The 16,122-nt window shown below is 38.0% G+C and overlaps 1 protein-coding gene across 1 annotated transcript in view; it reads right to left on the reverse strand.

Moving 5' to 3' along the window:
• Window positions 1-16,122, reverse strand: part of Adamtsl1 (ADAMTS like 1) — a gene marked incomplete at its 5' end in the record, with an annotated part of 351,236 nt that overhangs the window by 219,740 nt on the left and 115,374 nt on the right. Inside the window, one exon of the mRNA XM_035438677.1 lies at window positions 10,462-10,588. Coding sequence (XP_035294568.1) covers window positions 10,462-10,588 — 127 coding nt within the window. The remainder of the gene's footprint in view (window positions 1-10,461; window positions 10,589-16,122) is intronic.

A 16,122-nucleotide genomic window follows, 5' to 3' on the forward strand; every position in this document is an offset into this window, starting at 1 on the left:
AGAGATGTTAAGGCTGGGCCTGCAGAACCTCAAGTTCCAAAAAGACCTGCATTTTGAAGTTTGCAAAAGAAATGCAAAGAAGTTGAAACAATGGGATTTCTAGAAATAGCAAGTCTTTGTTTATCCATAGGTCAAATAAAGTCCAAGTGAAAGGGAAGCTTTCTGTTTGGCACTGCTATGCTCAGCTGCAGTCTTCTGACCCCCACACAGCCCATGGGCCCAGCTCCTCTTTGTTAGAAGTAACTCACATTCCACATGCTGAGGCAGCGGCACTGCCTTTTGGCTGATGCACTAAAGTATGTTTGCTCCAGGAGGAGGAGTAGGGAGGAACCCAGAAGGCTGCAAAGGGTGTGAGGCAGGATTCGGAAAGCCCACCAAACAAGAGGGAAGAAATATCTTTTGACACACTTCTGCATGTGCCTAGTCAAAGAGGAAAATGGGCTAACACAGGTGCTAGAGGCAGAACAAAATACATTGGTTGGGGGAGCCATAGTGTGCTTGTGAGTTGTGAGAAGATGGCCCCAGCAGTCACCAGGAATCAGTCAATTCATTATTTTGTTCTACAAAGTTTGTAAGAGTTTCTTATATGTCAAAATTTGTATATGTGTGTGTGAGAGAGAGAGTAAGGAATCAAATAAATGAGTGAACCATTAGCTCCAAAGACAGGTCCTGAAGAAATGGCTTCAGGAAAAAAATAGGGAATCCTGCTGACTATACCCTATTCAGGGAAATTCTCAAAGCCCTTTCATTAGTTTCTATTAGTTCCTCAGCAACCCTAAATCAAAGAAACCATTCTATTTAACTCAGGGTATGTCCAACATGTATATCATAAGAATTGTTAGTGTCACTTGATGTATGCAGAACATAGCTTAGGGAATAGGCTCCTAAGAGGTCAGCCCTAAACGCACATATATATAGGCAATCTTAATTGAACACAGTAGGTTGTATACACAGTCTACAATGACTCTATAATAATGATAGAAAAAGAGATCATTGAATTTGAGCAGGGATAGTAGGAAGAACATGGGAAGAGTTGGGGGGAGGGGTGAGATGATATGAATACAGTTTTACTCATGCATGAAAATGATCAACTATTAAAATATAAAAAGGAAAATGTGAAAAATTTAATAATTACTGCGTGTTGATAGAAAAAGCCATTTTTGAGCTGGAAAACATGGTTGCATTTAACAATAAATTCTCTTTGATTTAGAGTGGGTTAGAGGGTTTTTCTAGTTTGTGTCACTGTAATGCACAGAGGTATTTAAGAAGTTCTAAGATATGATGCATTGTGATGCCATATTCCTGAGTGACTAGTGGAATTGCCGTGGTTAGTGGGGAAGGTGGCCACATCTTTTACCATGCCACACATTACTCTGGATGCCCTCTCCTACAAAGGTACACCGTTTCTTGATCCATTGCTCCTGTCTTAATCTTCTGGCTTTGTTGACAGAACCATGATGCCAGTCTTTGGGACATATTTCTAAGTTAGTAATCAACATTTTAAGAGAGTTTAGATAACATATTTCTGTGGTCAATGGACAAGCTCTTCATGGGAATCATTAATTCTGTCATTTCACATACCTGGTGGCAACTGACATTTTACAAGCCAATTGTAACCAAAGAATGTACTTAAAAGATTTGTTTGAAAATTATATAGTGTGGCAGATACTACCTTCACTTTTTTATAGAGAGCATTTTGAACAAAGTTTTAGATTCTGTCAGTGTCCTGAACTGATGAACCAGAGAAAGGTAAAAAGCTAATACTTTGAAATCATAGGCTTCTTATTCTTTTGTCTGAGTTTTTCTTAGTTTTAGTTCTGTTAAGTTCACATTTTCCAGGAATCTTCTCTAGGGATAATACTTGATCTTATTTTTTTAAAATGAAAGGACAATTGTTGTTAACACAGAAAGTCTGCCAATATTGAGGAGGTTTTGATGGTGAGTTTTAAATCTTCATCCCAATTTTAGTGCTCTAAAACACATCAAATAAAACAGAAGGGGCTTAACATTTAAGCCTTTCAAGCTTCCATCCCACCCAAATTTATCAGTAAATGCATAATGAAAGATATATGCTGGGCAGGCCAAACAATATTCTCTCCATTATCAACTGGAAAATTTTATCTTTTGAGGGGTCTAAGCCAAAAACTTTAGTGCTATCCAAAATTACTTTTAATCAGAATAAGCTCTATTGCTAAAATATTCTACTTCATTGATTCTAAGAGGAACATATGCTCATATTTTATATTAGAAATATTGCACAATAGTGTCTTCAAGTTCTCTGTTATTCAGGCAGTAATTCTGCCTCATCTCTCTTGAGCTGTATAGATGTTAACATCAAAATTGCATTGTATGACTGTATAAAATCTAAAAACTTAACAAAATATTATATTAAAAACTATCTGGCATACTTATAAAATAATTGTCTGAAGTGTAGAAGAAAATTCCACAGCAATAGTAGAATGCACTCCTTAAACCATGGGAAATAACTGTAGAGACTGCTAGGTAATGAGAATTGAAGGGCTGTACAACATCCCCATAAAAAAAGGCAAAGCTATTTGGTTCTACATCACCTGTTCTCAATCTGTGGGGCCATGACCCCTTTGGGGTCACATATCAGATCTCCTCCATATCAGATATTTACATTATGGTTCATAGCAGTAGCAAAATTACAGTTATGAAGTATCAATGAAATAATTTTATGGTTGGGGTCACCAAAACATGAGGAACTGTATTAAAGGGTTGTAGCATTAGGAAGGTTGGAAACCACTGTTCTACATAATTGCAAAATGAATGAAATAGTCAACCAAGAAAAAACAGGACAAGTTTTAACATTTATAAAATAACTGAAAAGTCAGACAAAAATTCTATTAAACCATGCTGTTTAAGACATGACCGGACTCAGGTAGAGAAGGGCAGCAATTCCCAAGAGTCAGGAAGAAAAATAGGTACAACCTAGTAGTTCATTCTCTTATTTCCTTGAATGGGTTTCCTGATTATAGTTTTGACAGCGGGGGGCTCTAGAAGAAGTTGATAGAGTCTCTGAGTTGAGAAGATAAACCCAAGAGTTCAAGCAATGGAAGCAGTTAGAGTTTTTTGAAAAAAGTATAAGAAGCCGGGAGGTGGTGGCACACACCTTTAATTCCAGCACTCAGAGGCAGAGGCAGAGGCAGGCAGATCTCTGTGAGTTTGAGAACAGCCTGGTCTACAAGAGCTGGTTCCAGGACAGCCTCCGAAGCCATAGAGAAACCCTGTCTTGAAAAACAAAAAACAAAACAAAACCCTAAAAAGTACAAGAAGAGAGAGAGAGAGAGAGAGAGAGAGAGAGAGAGAGAGAGAGAGAGAGAGAGAGAGAGAGAAACACTGTGAAGACCTAAGGTGGTCCTGAAGAATAGGTATCAATATATCAATGAGGATACTGCCTTAGCTTGGGGAAGAACAACACAAAGAATTGGGAATATACTTCAACCACCTAGGGCCAAGAAGAATGTCTTATCCCACTAGACAGACTTGAAGACACCATAATTCATAGAACACTGAGTATGTAGAAGGGTCTAGCCGTGTAGAAGGGTACAATTAACTCTAGGCCAAGCATGGTTTTGCTCCCATCTAGCAAATTCTAAGACTCAAAAGGATCACATTGAGTTCAAGAAACTTAACTGCTCCCAGAACAAAGCTTAAGCATATTTATAGGAATACAAAAATATCTCATACCCAACAAAGTAAAATCTGCAATGACTGGCATCCAGTCAAAAATTACTAGACATGTAAAGAGCCCCAAAATATAGCCCAACTGAAGTGAAAAATCCATCAATCAAAACACAGAATGGACATTAAAATAGTCACTATAACTGTATTCCATATGTTCAGAAACTAAAGTACTGAAAAAAATCCTTAGCCCCTTAAGACTTCACTGGTGAATGCTACCATGCATTTAAAGAAGAAATAATAAATATTAATAATAAATATCAATTCCATATATTTTCCAGAAAATAACTTATAAGGGAGCATTTCCAAACTTGTTATATGAGGCCAGCATTAGAAAGATATACAAACCAATCACAGACAGGACCCAACCCCCAAATACAGACTAGTGGATTCCATGAAAAAGATATAAAAACTCTTACCAAATTTTGGCAAAACAATCTATGGAAAGACTAACTGTGACTAAGTAGAATTTATCTTTGGACCAGTTTAATCCCAGTTTATTAATAAGACCATGGAAGTTCTGTACTAGGAATGCCATAGCTGGCTGGCTCTTTAACTGAAAACCAATTAATGCAATTTGTCACAAGAAAAGACTGGAAGAGAAGCTACATGGCCATATCAAGTGAGACATAAAGGGAATTCGATCATATTTGCTATCCATTCATGATAGCAACTCCCAGAAGAGTGTGTGTATGGGGTATGTATGTGTGTGTGATTTTTGTCAATTTAAAGTGCCCGTGTTAAAAAAAAACAACAACAATAAAAAACCTTGAGCTATTGTGATACTCAGTAGTGAGAAATGAAATACTTTCTCCTAAGAATGGGAATGAGAAGGATGCCCATTCACCACCTAATCGCTGTATCAGACACCCTGGCCAAAGGAAGGACCAAAAAATTTGGTCAACAATTTGAAGTATCCAAGAAAAATAATACTTATCAGTAAACAAGATGTCTGTTTATGTAGAAAATCCCAGCATTCACCAAAACTCATAGGGTTAGTGAGTGAATTTAGCTGGACACAAAAATACATGGTAAAAATAATAAATAACTGATTATGTTTGTAAAAAATGTAATATGTGCCGTACGTTGGTGGTGCACACCTTTAATCCCAGCACTTGGGAGGCAGAGGCAGGCAGATTTCTGTGAGTTTGAGGTCAGCCTGGTCTCCAGAGTGAGTGCCAGGATAGGCTCCAAACCTACATAGAGAAACCCTGTCTTGAAAAGCCAAAAAAAAAAAAAAAAATGTAATATGTAATTGGAGGGGTAAGTAAAAAATACAGTACCATTTGTAATGGATGAAACATACAAAAGGTACAAACCTAAAAGCCATAGGATTTGTTTTCTGAGACCTAATAAGGACTAATGAAGAAATTGAAGAAGACCTAATTAGTTCAGAGGCATGAGATCCTAACAGGTCAAATGACTCATTATACTAAAGTTGCCATGTATTCCCCTCTCTACTAAAACTATCTGAAGAATTAACATACTTGTAGTCAAAGTCCTCAGGAGAATTTTTGTAGATATGGACAAGAAGACTATAAAATTATATGGAAAGGCAAAGAACCAAAATAAAACAGCCAAAATTACTTTCAAATGAAGAATAATTAAAAAGGTGTTGGGATTAAATTCCTGATTTTGGGATGTACTGTACTAGTAAGTACCACAACCAATACCAATGAGTTGTCCTGATGGTGTTGAATCAAGAAATTAAATCAAACTGGGTTTCCTCCATCTTCCAAACTTACTCTAGCTGTGTCAAGTTGACATAGAAACTAGCTAGCAGAATTATTCGATCTCAAGAGGGCAGCCCTAAATGCACATACATAAGAGCCAGTAAGTGGAATAAGTGGATTTTGTGTGTGTCTGTGTAAAGCAGAATAATCAAAGAAGAAGAGGTCATAAATTTGGCATGGGAGAGGTTGGAGGGGAGAATTGGTGGAGTAAAAATAATGTAAATAAAATATTCATAATATGAAAGTCTCAAAAAATTTAAAAAATACCCAAAGAAATTTCAAAAGGGCTGAGTTCTGAAAAAAACAAGTTTAGTTTTAGTTTTACTTATTAATTTACTTTAATTGCATTTTATTTTTTCACATATAAAGAAGTATATGATTAAATATGTCTAAATGTAAAGCAAATCTTTCTAAAATGAAGGATGAAGTCAAAACCTGGAGTGATCCATTAGAAAGTTGTGTTCTAATCATAGTTTAAATGACAGCTTCTTTCTTCTTTATGTGGCACATGAAATAATGGAACATGTCTCAATCAATGGCGTCCTAGATCCTTAGAAATACAGTAGATCTAGAACTGAACCTTTCTCGTCCTATCCACAGCTACTGCTCCAAGCCATCATTACCTCTGGCCTAGCTTCCTGCAATAGCCTCCAGACTTCGTCTCCTACTTCCATAGTCATCCCAATTCCATGCTCTGCTCCCATTCAGACATTCTCTTCAAAATCCCCCATGGCTCCTTATCTCACTGAGACTAAGATCCAAATCCAAATTCCTTAAAAAAAATCGCCACACCACCCATGGCATTCTTCACCCCACTGCCTTCCTGCCTTCAACATTTCTCTAGGCTTTTAAAAGCTTTTTGCTGTCCCTCATTGAATTTGTCACAAATGTACATACTTTGGGACCATTGTATTTGTCCTTCATTCTGCTTGGAATTCTCTTCTCTGTTACGATGCCAAATACCTGACTTTTGTTATCATGACCTCCTTTCACCTCTATCAAGTATCAGGTTTCTTATCGTCCAGTCCTTTTCTCACTAACTTATTTAAAATTGCAACTCTTCTCCAGCCTTTGGCTGACAGCTCATCCACGTCCTAGGCTCTTCACCTTCCCTGATTATTGTTTTCCATCTCTTCTAGTAGCCAATGACACATATGCATCTTATTTGTTTATCTGTTTGTCTGAGGGTTCCTCATACTAGTTTGTAAGTCTCATGGAGAAATAGGTTCTTTTGCCTGTTTTCTTTGCTGCATCTCCAGCACTGGGAACAGCTCATCAGTGCATAGCCTTTGTCTCCTAAATGCCTGCTTATGAATGAATGGATAGAAATCTTTGAAGGGATTATGAGTACAACCGGAAGTAATAATACACGAGGGAAAATATTTCTGTATTTTATACTTAGAGGGCCTGCGGGTTTTTTTTGTTTTGTTTTTTGTTTTTTTTCTTGTGTGTGTGTGTTTCTCCTTTCTCTTGTAAATTTTTTAATCTTTTTTATTTGAATTAGAAACAAGATTGTTTTACATGTCAATCCCAGTTCTTTATCCCTCCCCTACCACCTCCCTCAACTAAAACCCTACCTATCACAAATCTTTTCTGCTCCCCAGGGAGGGTGAGGCCTTCCATAGGGGGTCATCTGAGTCTATTGTATCCTTTGGGATAGGGCCTAGGCCCATTACAGTGTGTCTTGGCTCAGGGAGTATCCCTCTATGTGGAATGGGCTCCCAAAGTCCATACCTATGCTAGGGATAAGTACTGAACTACTACAGGAGGTCTGGTAGATTTCCGAGGTCTCAAAAATTTTGAGCCAGACTGACAGTCCAGGAATATTCTAACCTTTAGCCATTATAAGTCAGCCATTATAAGCCTGAGAGGGGCATCCCTGAGATGTAGGAGATTCATTTTATTTTGATATAAATTAACATATTTGATCTTTGCCCCTCAAGGAGTGTGGTGAGAGAGCTTGAGGACATCCTGCTGGCTTCAAAACCTACAGTGACATTAGAAAGTTCTGCAAAATGAATATAAATTCATAGCAAACAGGGTAGATTTGGATGTAGAGATCTAAGAAGACACATACTACCTCACATGTCAATGAGGCTTGTGAGAAAAAATGAGCCTTTACATTTTAAGAATCAAAGGCAAGTTAAAGTTAGCTAATTATTTTTCCTTATTGGTCTGAGGAAGTCAATCATATATGAAAGAAGGATTGACCACCATCAATGGAGTCTTTTGCTATGACAGAGGAGTGGGCAATTATAATGCCTTCTGATAAAATGGTGGCTTCCTTTACATTCACCAGCAGCCATTTGAAAAATTACTCCTATCTTTTTTTCTTTTCATTCTGGCACTTTTGGCATTGGTCTTTCTCCACTCTTTTGTTTTCCCTCTGTTCCCATGAGTTTTGATAACATGAGAAAAAAAACTTGGATATAAATTTAGAAAGAAAATGAGTTCAGTGTGGGGAATCCAAGGGCTAGGAGTTGGAAGTGAGCATGTGGCTGGCTTATGGATCTTTTTGGCAAGACACCGGGAGAGACCTGGCAGCACTCCTCTGGAGCCTCAGGGGTGGAGCATGCTCACCTGGCCTGCACACTGCCTGTTGAACAGCTAATCACCCTTGCCTGTGGGCTGCCTTGAAGTCTGTAAATCCAGGACAGGGAGATTCTTCTGGGGTGGAGAAAAATCTAAGTGACGAAGCTCACTCAGCATCTGCTACAGATTGTGGTGAGGAGCACGCACATGTTGGGCTTTATTGATATAAATCTTTTTGTCATGAGGCATCATCAGGGCTAAGGTAAACGAATCAATTGCATTTTGTCATTAGGTATAATCATCAGGTTGTGTGTTCTATAATTTATCCACTGTTGGTCTTGATGGAGTCCCTTTCACTGAGGTATGTATTTGCAAAACTGCGGGTGACATATGGCTCTCAACTTGCCTCAGTTTGTTCTTTCAGAGCTTCTCTTCCTGTACTGCCATGGCTCAGAGCCTGGGAGTCCCTGATGTCCCCAGTAGTAGGGTAAGAAGAAAGGTAGAGGCATGATGATAAAGGAAGACCCTCTATTAAGACAGGCTGCCAGGAGTCACCAGAGAGCAGTTGCTACACACATGCCTAACAACCCTTTGTGCTTAATGGCAATTCCTGCATTCCTGGATAATGGACACCAATTCAATTGTGTAACAAATAATTAGAAAGATTTTAATTCTTCAGCATTTCCTAGAGAATTCTGGTAAGAGTGGCCCTTTAGAACTGGGATTGACAACAATCTTGTTTCTAATTTAAATAAAAAATGGAAAAAAACACGAAAAAAACCAAATAGGCAAAAACCATGAAGACTATGCTTTAACTCAAGACAGGTATTTCAGTAACTATTGACAGATTTTTCTTTTTAAAAAAAGAGTGGCCCTTTAAGTGCATTTTTTTTCATAAAATTCTTCTACCAAAATTTCAGAGGTTACAGAAGAATGCTACCCCTACCCATTTCTGGTTTCCATCATCTGACTTCCTTAATTCTTCATCATATAAAAAAACCCTACCAATATATATGACCAACACATATGAGCAAAGAAAACTCTTGCTGGATATGCTTTATCAATGTCTGAGTCACCCCATCTTTCGTTTTAGCTGCCAGCATTCTTAGAAGTTTTAGTTTTTCAGACAATCACATTTCTTCCCTGCCTCCAGGGTAGTGAAAATGTGATGAGCTTCCTAAGTAGGGATCTACAATTCTTCATGTGCTTAAACATCCCTGGTTATTCTTCTTGCCCTCTTCCTAAGAGGCTCCTCCCTTTTGGCAAGGTGCCTTTTTTATGGCTTTCATGGAATAGTTCTTCAGTGCTTTCCAGAAGAACTCCATCTGCCTTTGCTCTTGACCTGCAGGTCCATTTAAAGCCATAAACCTGCCACATGTCAATTGTTTTCCTCTAACTAATCAACAAGTAAAGAGAACAAAACCACACTCAAAAATTTATTCTTATTTCCCAGGCTGCAGAGACATATGGAAATAGATATTGGAAAATAACATACTGAAGGGTTGTAGAAAATGAAAACATTAGGCCAGGGTCAAAATGGCTCTAAAACCCATGCCCTTGAATCTAATGGCCACACTTCTTTCTGTGTAGTGATCCTCACAGAGGAAACTATTACAAAAATTCACATGGACATGCAGCTCCATGGTTTAGATACCACAACATTTATGACTTCTATTCTTACAAGACTCAACTAGGCAGATGCCCTTGGTCTTCTGAGTTGATCTATCTGCTTTATAAATATCTAACCCCAGAGTTACTCAGTAGCATTATGGGACAGTAGAGGAATGAGTGTTTAGGTACTGGATTCAGAACTCTGAGCTCAAATATTACCTCTTTATGTTACCCAAGAAAGTCATACCATCTGGGAAGGTCTCAGTCATGTCCTCTGTAACATGAAAATTAAGACTACCTTGTTAATGGTGTTCCTATAAAGACTACATGAGGTGCTAGTGTGGAGTTCAAAGCACACACATGTATAGTAGGCACATATTACTTCCAGATATAGGGAGATGAGGACACAAAGATCACCAAATGGCTTCACAAACATAAATGGTATCACCAAACTTTGGCCTACTTCCAGCACAGACCTCAGGCCACCTTGTAATGGGGGCCATGTGACTTTGCAGTAGTAGGGGTGAATTTACTTTGATTTCCCCACTTTCTCTGTGATAATTTAATCAGGCATCTCAGACTACATATGAGACAGGAGCTAGGTTGCAGTCTGTATTCCCATTGAGCAGAAAAGCTTGGCTGTCTCTAATGTTCTCTCCCACTGTGTATTAGAAGCAAAGGGTTCCTCCCTCAGGTTATAATGGTGATCTGACTTATTCCACATGAATCCACAAAATAAGAACATATTTACTTCAAATTTTCAGATTCCTCTCACTTTGGTAGATGTTTTATTCTCCAGTTACAGAGGGGAGCCACAGAGAGGTGAGGGTTGAATAACAAGTCAACAAGTACAAAATTGCCCATCTCTGTAGTGTCTTACATTTAGTTGCAGAGAGCTGGGATTTATACTGCCCTCGGACCAGCCGGCAGGTGGACCCATCTCCGTTGCAGACCCCACAGTTATCCTCCTTGACGGTGCTTCCCAACTGGTGATCACAGCCAACAATCTAATGAGAAAGAGAAATGTATAATTCAACAAGGCACCTCCCAGCGCAGGGATCTATGGTAAGGCCAATGGCTACCAAATGACACACACAGCCCTCATCTCTGAGAAACATAAGATGTACTTCATTTTAAAGAGAGTTAATAGAATATGAATCAGGCTTAGGGGGAAATCTGTAGTATGCATAAAAATATCTTTATAGTTCAAGTATGTAAGTGAGACGATTATGGAAGACAGAGAATGGGTACTAGGAAGGATGGGGAGAAATTAAAAATAGATTCTAAACTATTGATGTTCTAGAATCTTAGTACAAAAGTAATTCTCAGTGTCAATAATGATGTCGCTCTCAAATTAGAAAATACACAATTGTGAAGTAACAGCAACTGGAAACATTGTCAATAATCTCCAAGTGCTGAATGTTACTTAGAATACAAACTGCATAAGGGTTTTGCACATTAGGTTCATTATTGTATTTTAAAAAATAAGAGTACTTCAACTGTAGATTAACGTTTCTTTAATGTTGTGATACTAGTTTTTTCAGTAACAGTTTCAGTAACACTGACATAGGTGTGTGTGTGTGTGTGTGTGTGTGTGTGTGTGTGTGTGTGTGTGTGTGTTTGTGTGTCTGTGTAGGGAAGGAATGGCTCTGTCTGGGTCTTTCCTGTATAAAACAAACACAAATATCTCATTAACTTTAAAAATGATCATGTAAGGTATCTCCATTTTATGGTTCAAGTTATGTGTTTTACCTACGGACACTTGGCTAATAAGCAGATATGTTCTTAAATACATTCAGCAAACTATTCATAGTTGGTGCACATCAGGCTTCAATGAAACCTTATCTTTATCAAGTAGGCAGGCAAGCTTCTTTGTATCTTTGATGTTTTTTTTTTCCCTATGTTTAAGTTAGAGAAACAAGCCAGGTAATACTGTTGTGGAATATTAGTTTAAGATGTGTTACATTTGTTTATGCTGTGGAATATTTGTTTAGTGATGCCAAGATGTGTTTCATTCTTTATGTTGCATTTGTTTAACTCTGTAAAACTGTGACACTTTGCCTGCCTAAATACCTGATTGGTCTAATAAAGAGCTGAAATAGGCAGGGCTGGTGGACAGAGAGTATAAATAGGAGGAGAAATCTAGAGAGAAGAGGAGCAAGGAGTGAGAAAAGGAGAAGAAGGAAAAGAAGAAGGAGAAGGAGAGGAGGATGCCAGGGATCAGCCACATAGCCAACCATGGAGTAAGAAGGAAAGAAAGATATATGGAATAAAGAAAGGTAAAAAGCCCAGAGATAAACATAGTTAAAGATAAATGGTATAATTTAAGTTAGGAAGAAGTCAAGCTAAGGCCAGGCATTCATAAACAAGAATAAGTTTCTGTGTGTCTATTTGGGAGCTGGGTGGTGGGCTCCCAAAGAGAAAAAAAGAAAAGAAAAACACAACTACACCATATGAAACCAGGTGGTATATCCTGGAATTCCATACTGAGCTAATGCCAAAGCCTTATCATGCTACCAAATTATTTCAATTATTGTTTTTGATGAAATAAAAAAGAAATGGAGTGACATTTCAAGAGACTCATAGCTAGTCATTAGAACTTCTCTGATAGGTTTCTGTAGAGCTGTAGTAGAGTTATTTTCAAAATTCTTATCTGTAGATGGGCTTCCACATGAATGGAACATGTATTTTTTTCAGACTTGTATTTTGAGGACAGTATAAAAGGGAAGTTGCAGAAGTACCTACTTCAAAAAATATTTAGCAATTTAAATAACATTTTGTGAGGATCTGCTAAGGATCAGTTGCTCTGTGAGGAGCAGAGTTCAATGATACAGTTAAGCATATATGGGCCCACCTGAAGGAGACTTCTGGTCTTGCTGGAAGGAAGATAATAGCCAAATCATCATAAAAGTAAGCAGATAATCATGAGAAAACTACAAATACAGACACAGTATCCCGAGAGCAAAAAAAATGCAGTGACTTTGATGAGAGAATCAGAGAAGACCTCATGGAGGAAAAATCTTCTCAGCTTACAGAGGGCTGAAGAGCTGTGGGGTACATGTGGCTGCGATATTTACACCATATTCTTTATATTTACACCACATTCAACATTCAACACTGATTACTTAGAAATAGGAAGAAACCTAGAGGCAGGAGAAAATGCTCACAAAACTAGGTTCTTTAGTGCAACAGACTCCCTTGAGAATACATGGTACTCAGAGTCTCTCTTGGTGCTCTGTTGCTCAGGGCTGGACAAAGACAGGTTTGAGATGACAAGCTCCTCAGAATCACAAGATCCTTGAAGAAGGACAAGGTGGGCAGTGGTAATGAGAATGTGTGTTCTTGGGCATCTCAAACTAACTGGATCTATACCTTAACTTTATAGAACTTTCAGGTTTGGTTTATGTTTCTCTGGGATAATTTTAATAGAAACTGATGTCTCTAATGCAACCCGAGGAGATAATCATTAAAAAGTCCTTACATAATTCTAAAGATGTCTTACAATTTCAAAACCGTGCTAAGAAAAGAACAATTTATCTTTCTTAGATCCAAAGTAACAGTCATAGTAGGAATGGCTAAATAGGAGGTGACATACTATATGAGTAACTTGGCCAGAGCCCCACTTAGCGTTCTCAGGGTGGGTCTGTAGACCCTAGGATATGAGGCAAGTCAGTTCTAACAGGGCATTGCTTAATCTCAATGCTTAAGACACAAATATCTCCTTGACACATTGATTTTTAAATTTTCCTCTGCATCAATCCCCTTATTAAGATTCCAAAATATTCTAATTCAATTATTTTCACAATGTGAAATACTTTATCATCAGATAAAATGGTCTTAGTTTGGTCCAAGATGAAAATTGTTTGCAATTATATCAGGGTGATCACTCTTGACATGTTTCAATCTGTTGATTATGAATGACTATTAGATTAATTAGAATTTAAACTGTTGCTTTTCAATCTATTGTTAACAGAAAAGAGAGTAACTAGGAATGTAGAAATGGGCTGAATTGGTTAGCATAACACCAGAATTTTCTGTGCCTTTGAGCATTTTATACTTTCTGCATTGAAGCCTCCTGATCCATCCTGTGCTTGGAGGATTTCTATTCATCCCCCAAACTCTAAATGAAGCATCCTTGGTGCAAAGAAAACCTTTTCCAGAATCTAGCTCCATGCTTTCTTGGCCTTTTCTTTATAGATAATAGAGACTATGGATTGTAACTATCATAGATGCTTTCATGTTTCCCCTGTAACGCAGATCCAATTATATTGGGATGGTACTATTTTGAGTTAAAAGAAGTCATTTATCCTTGGCCATACATCCAAACTTTAATTATTGAAATATAAATGGAAATACAATGTGTCCTGGGGAGACTAGTTAAAGAATCTGATGTAGCTGGGTAAGGTTCCCTACCACCCTCCACCTGCCTTCCTTCTTGTTGGCCCCTGTAACCATCATGAAAAATGGGACAACCTTGAGAAGGACAGACCTATGCAGGGGTGGAATAGCACCTAGTCTAGCTTCTGTACCACAATGGGACTTGTTATATCTTAGCTTCCTTTTTTTTCTGAGAGAACATAGCTTTATTAATGTAAACCACTATTATTTTGGGAATTTATTTTATACATACCCAACTCAAATGGTTACAGAACTTCTATGGAGCTTGAACAATGAACATATTTGCCTAACATCACACTGTGGGTAATTTGAGATCTGTTTTTTTTTTTATTCTGGATAATAAACTTCCCAGACACCATATAAATAAAAAGCTCAGTGTCAGGTATGGGTTACCTATTCATGAGTCGGTGGGGTTCCAGTACCTGCTTCAATCATTAGAGCCTATTGCCATTATTCTTGGGTATCCTGTAGAACATAATGTTAAAATTCTATTGCTGAAGACACCAAAATGCCTGAATCATAAAACACTGACAAATTAAATTGGTATTGACCTGGAAGTTTCATGCCTAGATTTCATAGTGCTAGAAGATTACATATATATATTGCTAGGGGAAAAAGTCTCAAGTAGTATTACCCAGCTGTGAACCCTGAAAGCTACAATAGTGACCAGTTTGGCAAGATATGTTCACTGGTACAATAGTGGCATAGATGTTATGAGAGAAACCAACCACTTTATGATTGTGTTTAAAGCCCACTCTACAAGGTGAAATTCATTTCGACATCATTAACTGGGCCAAATCCCTTGATTGGCTCATTCATAGGCTTTGGGAGAGAACCTAATAGTTTTATTCTGATAAATCAAATAGTATTGTGTATCTTTGTATTTCTGCTGCTTAGTCTGCTGCTTATCATGCTATCTGAGATTTGAGATGCACCGTGAGTGTTCAGAAGCAATAAAATACAACATTCCAACTATAATGGCTGATTTGCAATTTCAGTTCACGTTACAGACAGGCAAACTTAGTTTTCCCCTCTATTCCAGAGTGGAAATCATTGATGACAATCATTGCTCTCTCTCCCTCCCCCCTCTCTCTCTCTCGCTCTTTCTCTCTCTCTCTCTCTCTCTCTCTCACACACACACACACACACACACACACACACACACACACACACACACACACAGTGTGTATCTGTGTGCACAGGAAAAAAAGGACATATCACAAATGATGGGGGTCACATTTAAACCTCTATAAAGGGCTAGAGTTTATTAGAGACCATTTCCCAAGTGCACCAACACTAATTATTAGTAAAATGCCACAGAAGGATATGTTCAGGTCACTGAGTTCCCAGACCCACCCATTCTGGACAAGACACTAAAGTGAGATAATGACCACTTATTATTTTGGCAGCTGCAAGAAATCTTCTGGATAGGGATGGAAATCCAGCTAAATATTTTGGTCTTAAGCAGCTTCTTCATATTCTGGTACTAAATATCAGATGGAATAGGGGTCTAACCTCATCCCCATCCAAAATGATTCTACAGTGTAGCTAAATTCACCAAATGTTGATCTCAAGTGCTACAAAGTATAAGACATTATCAAAGCAAAATAGCACCAATAATGCCCCGAGACAAACTAGTACCAATAATAATCTTTTGGATGTTTATAAGCAACTAATAGACCACCATGTTTGGCTTTTACACTTTAAATGGATGATGTTTTGTATTCTTTCTTACATACACATTCATACATACAGATATGCATCCCCTTTCTTTACTTATGGGTAGAAAATATGGACACAACATTGCCAATGCTCCTTCATTTCTTGAGACTTGTTAAAGACAGTAGGGAAGGGGCTCCTTCACAGACCACCACAGTCAGAAGTCCAGTTGCCTCACTGACTTTCAATACATTTTGCAGATTCCAGGCAGCAAGCCTTCAGTGCACGTGGAAAGGGCTTTTTCCCTTCACTTTGCACAGCTGATAGTAAGTGACTAGGTAGAACACAGGACTGGAATTCTCTAGATGTTGTACCGTATGAAAACATCTTGACTTGAAGTCACAGAAGAAAACAAATCCAACAAGCAGTCATTTTTATAATATAAATAAATGTAATTCCTAAGCAGATGCTATACCCTAGATAA

Source organism: Cricetulus griseus, chromosome 2 (assembly GCF_003668045.3).
Source record: "Cricetulus griseus strain 17A/GY chromosome 2, alternate assembly CriGri-PICRH-1.0, whole genome shotgun sequence".
In the NCBI taxonomy this organism is placed as follows: Eukaryota; Metazoa; Chordata; class Mammalia; order Rodentia; family Cricetidae; genus Cricetulus; species Cricetulus griseus.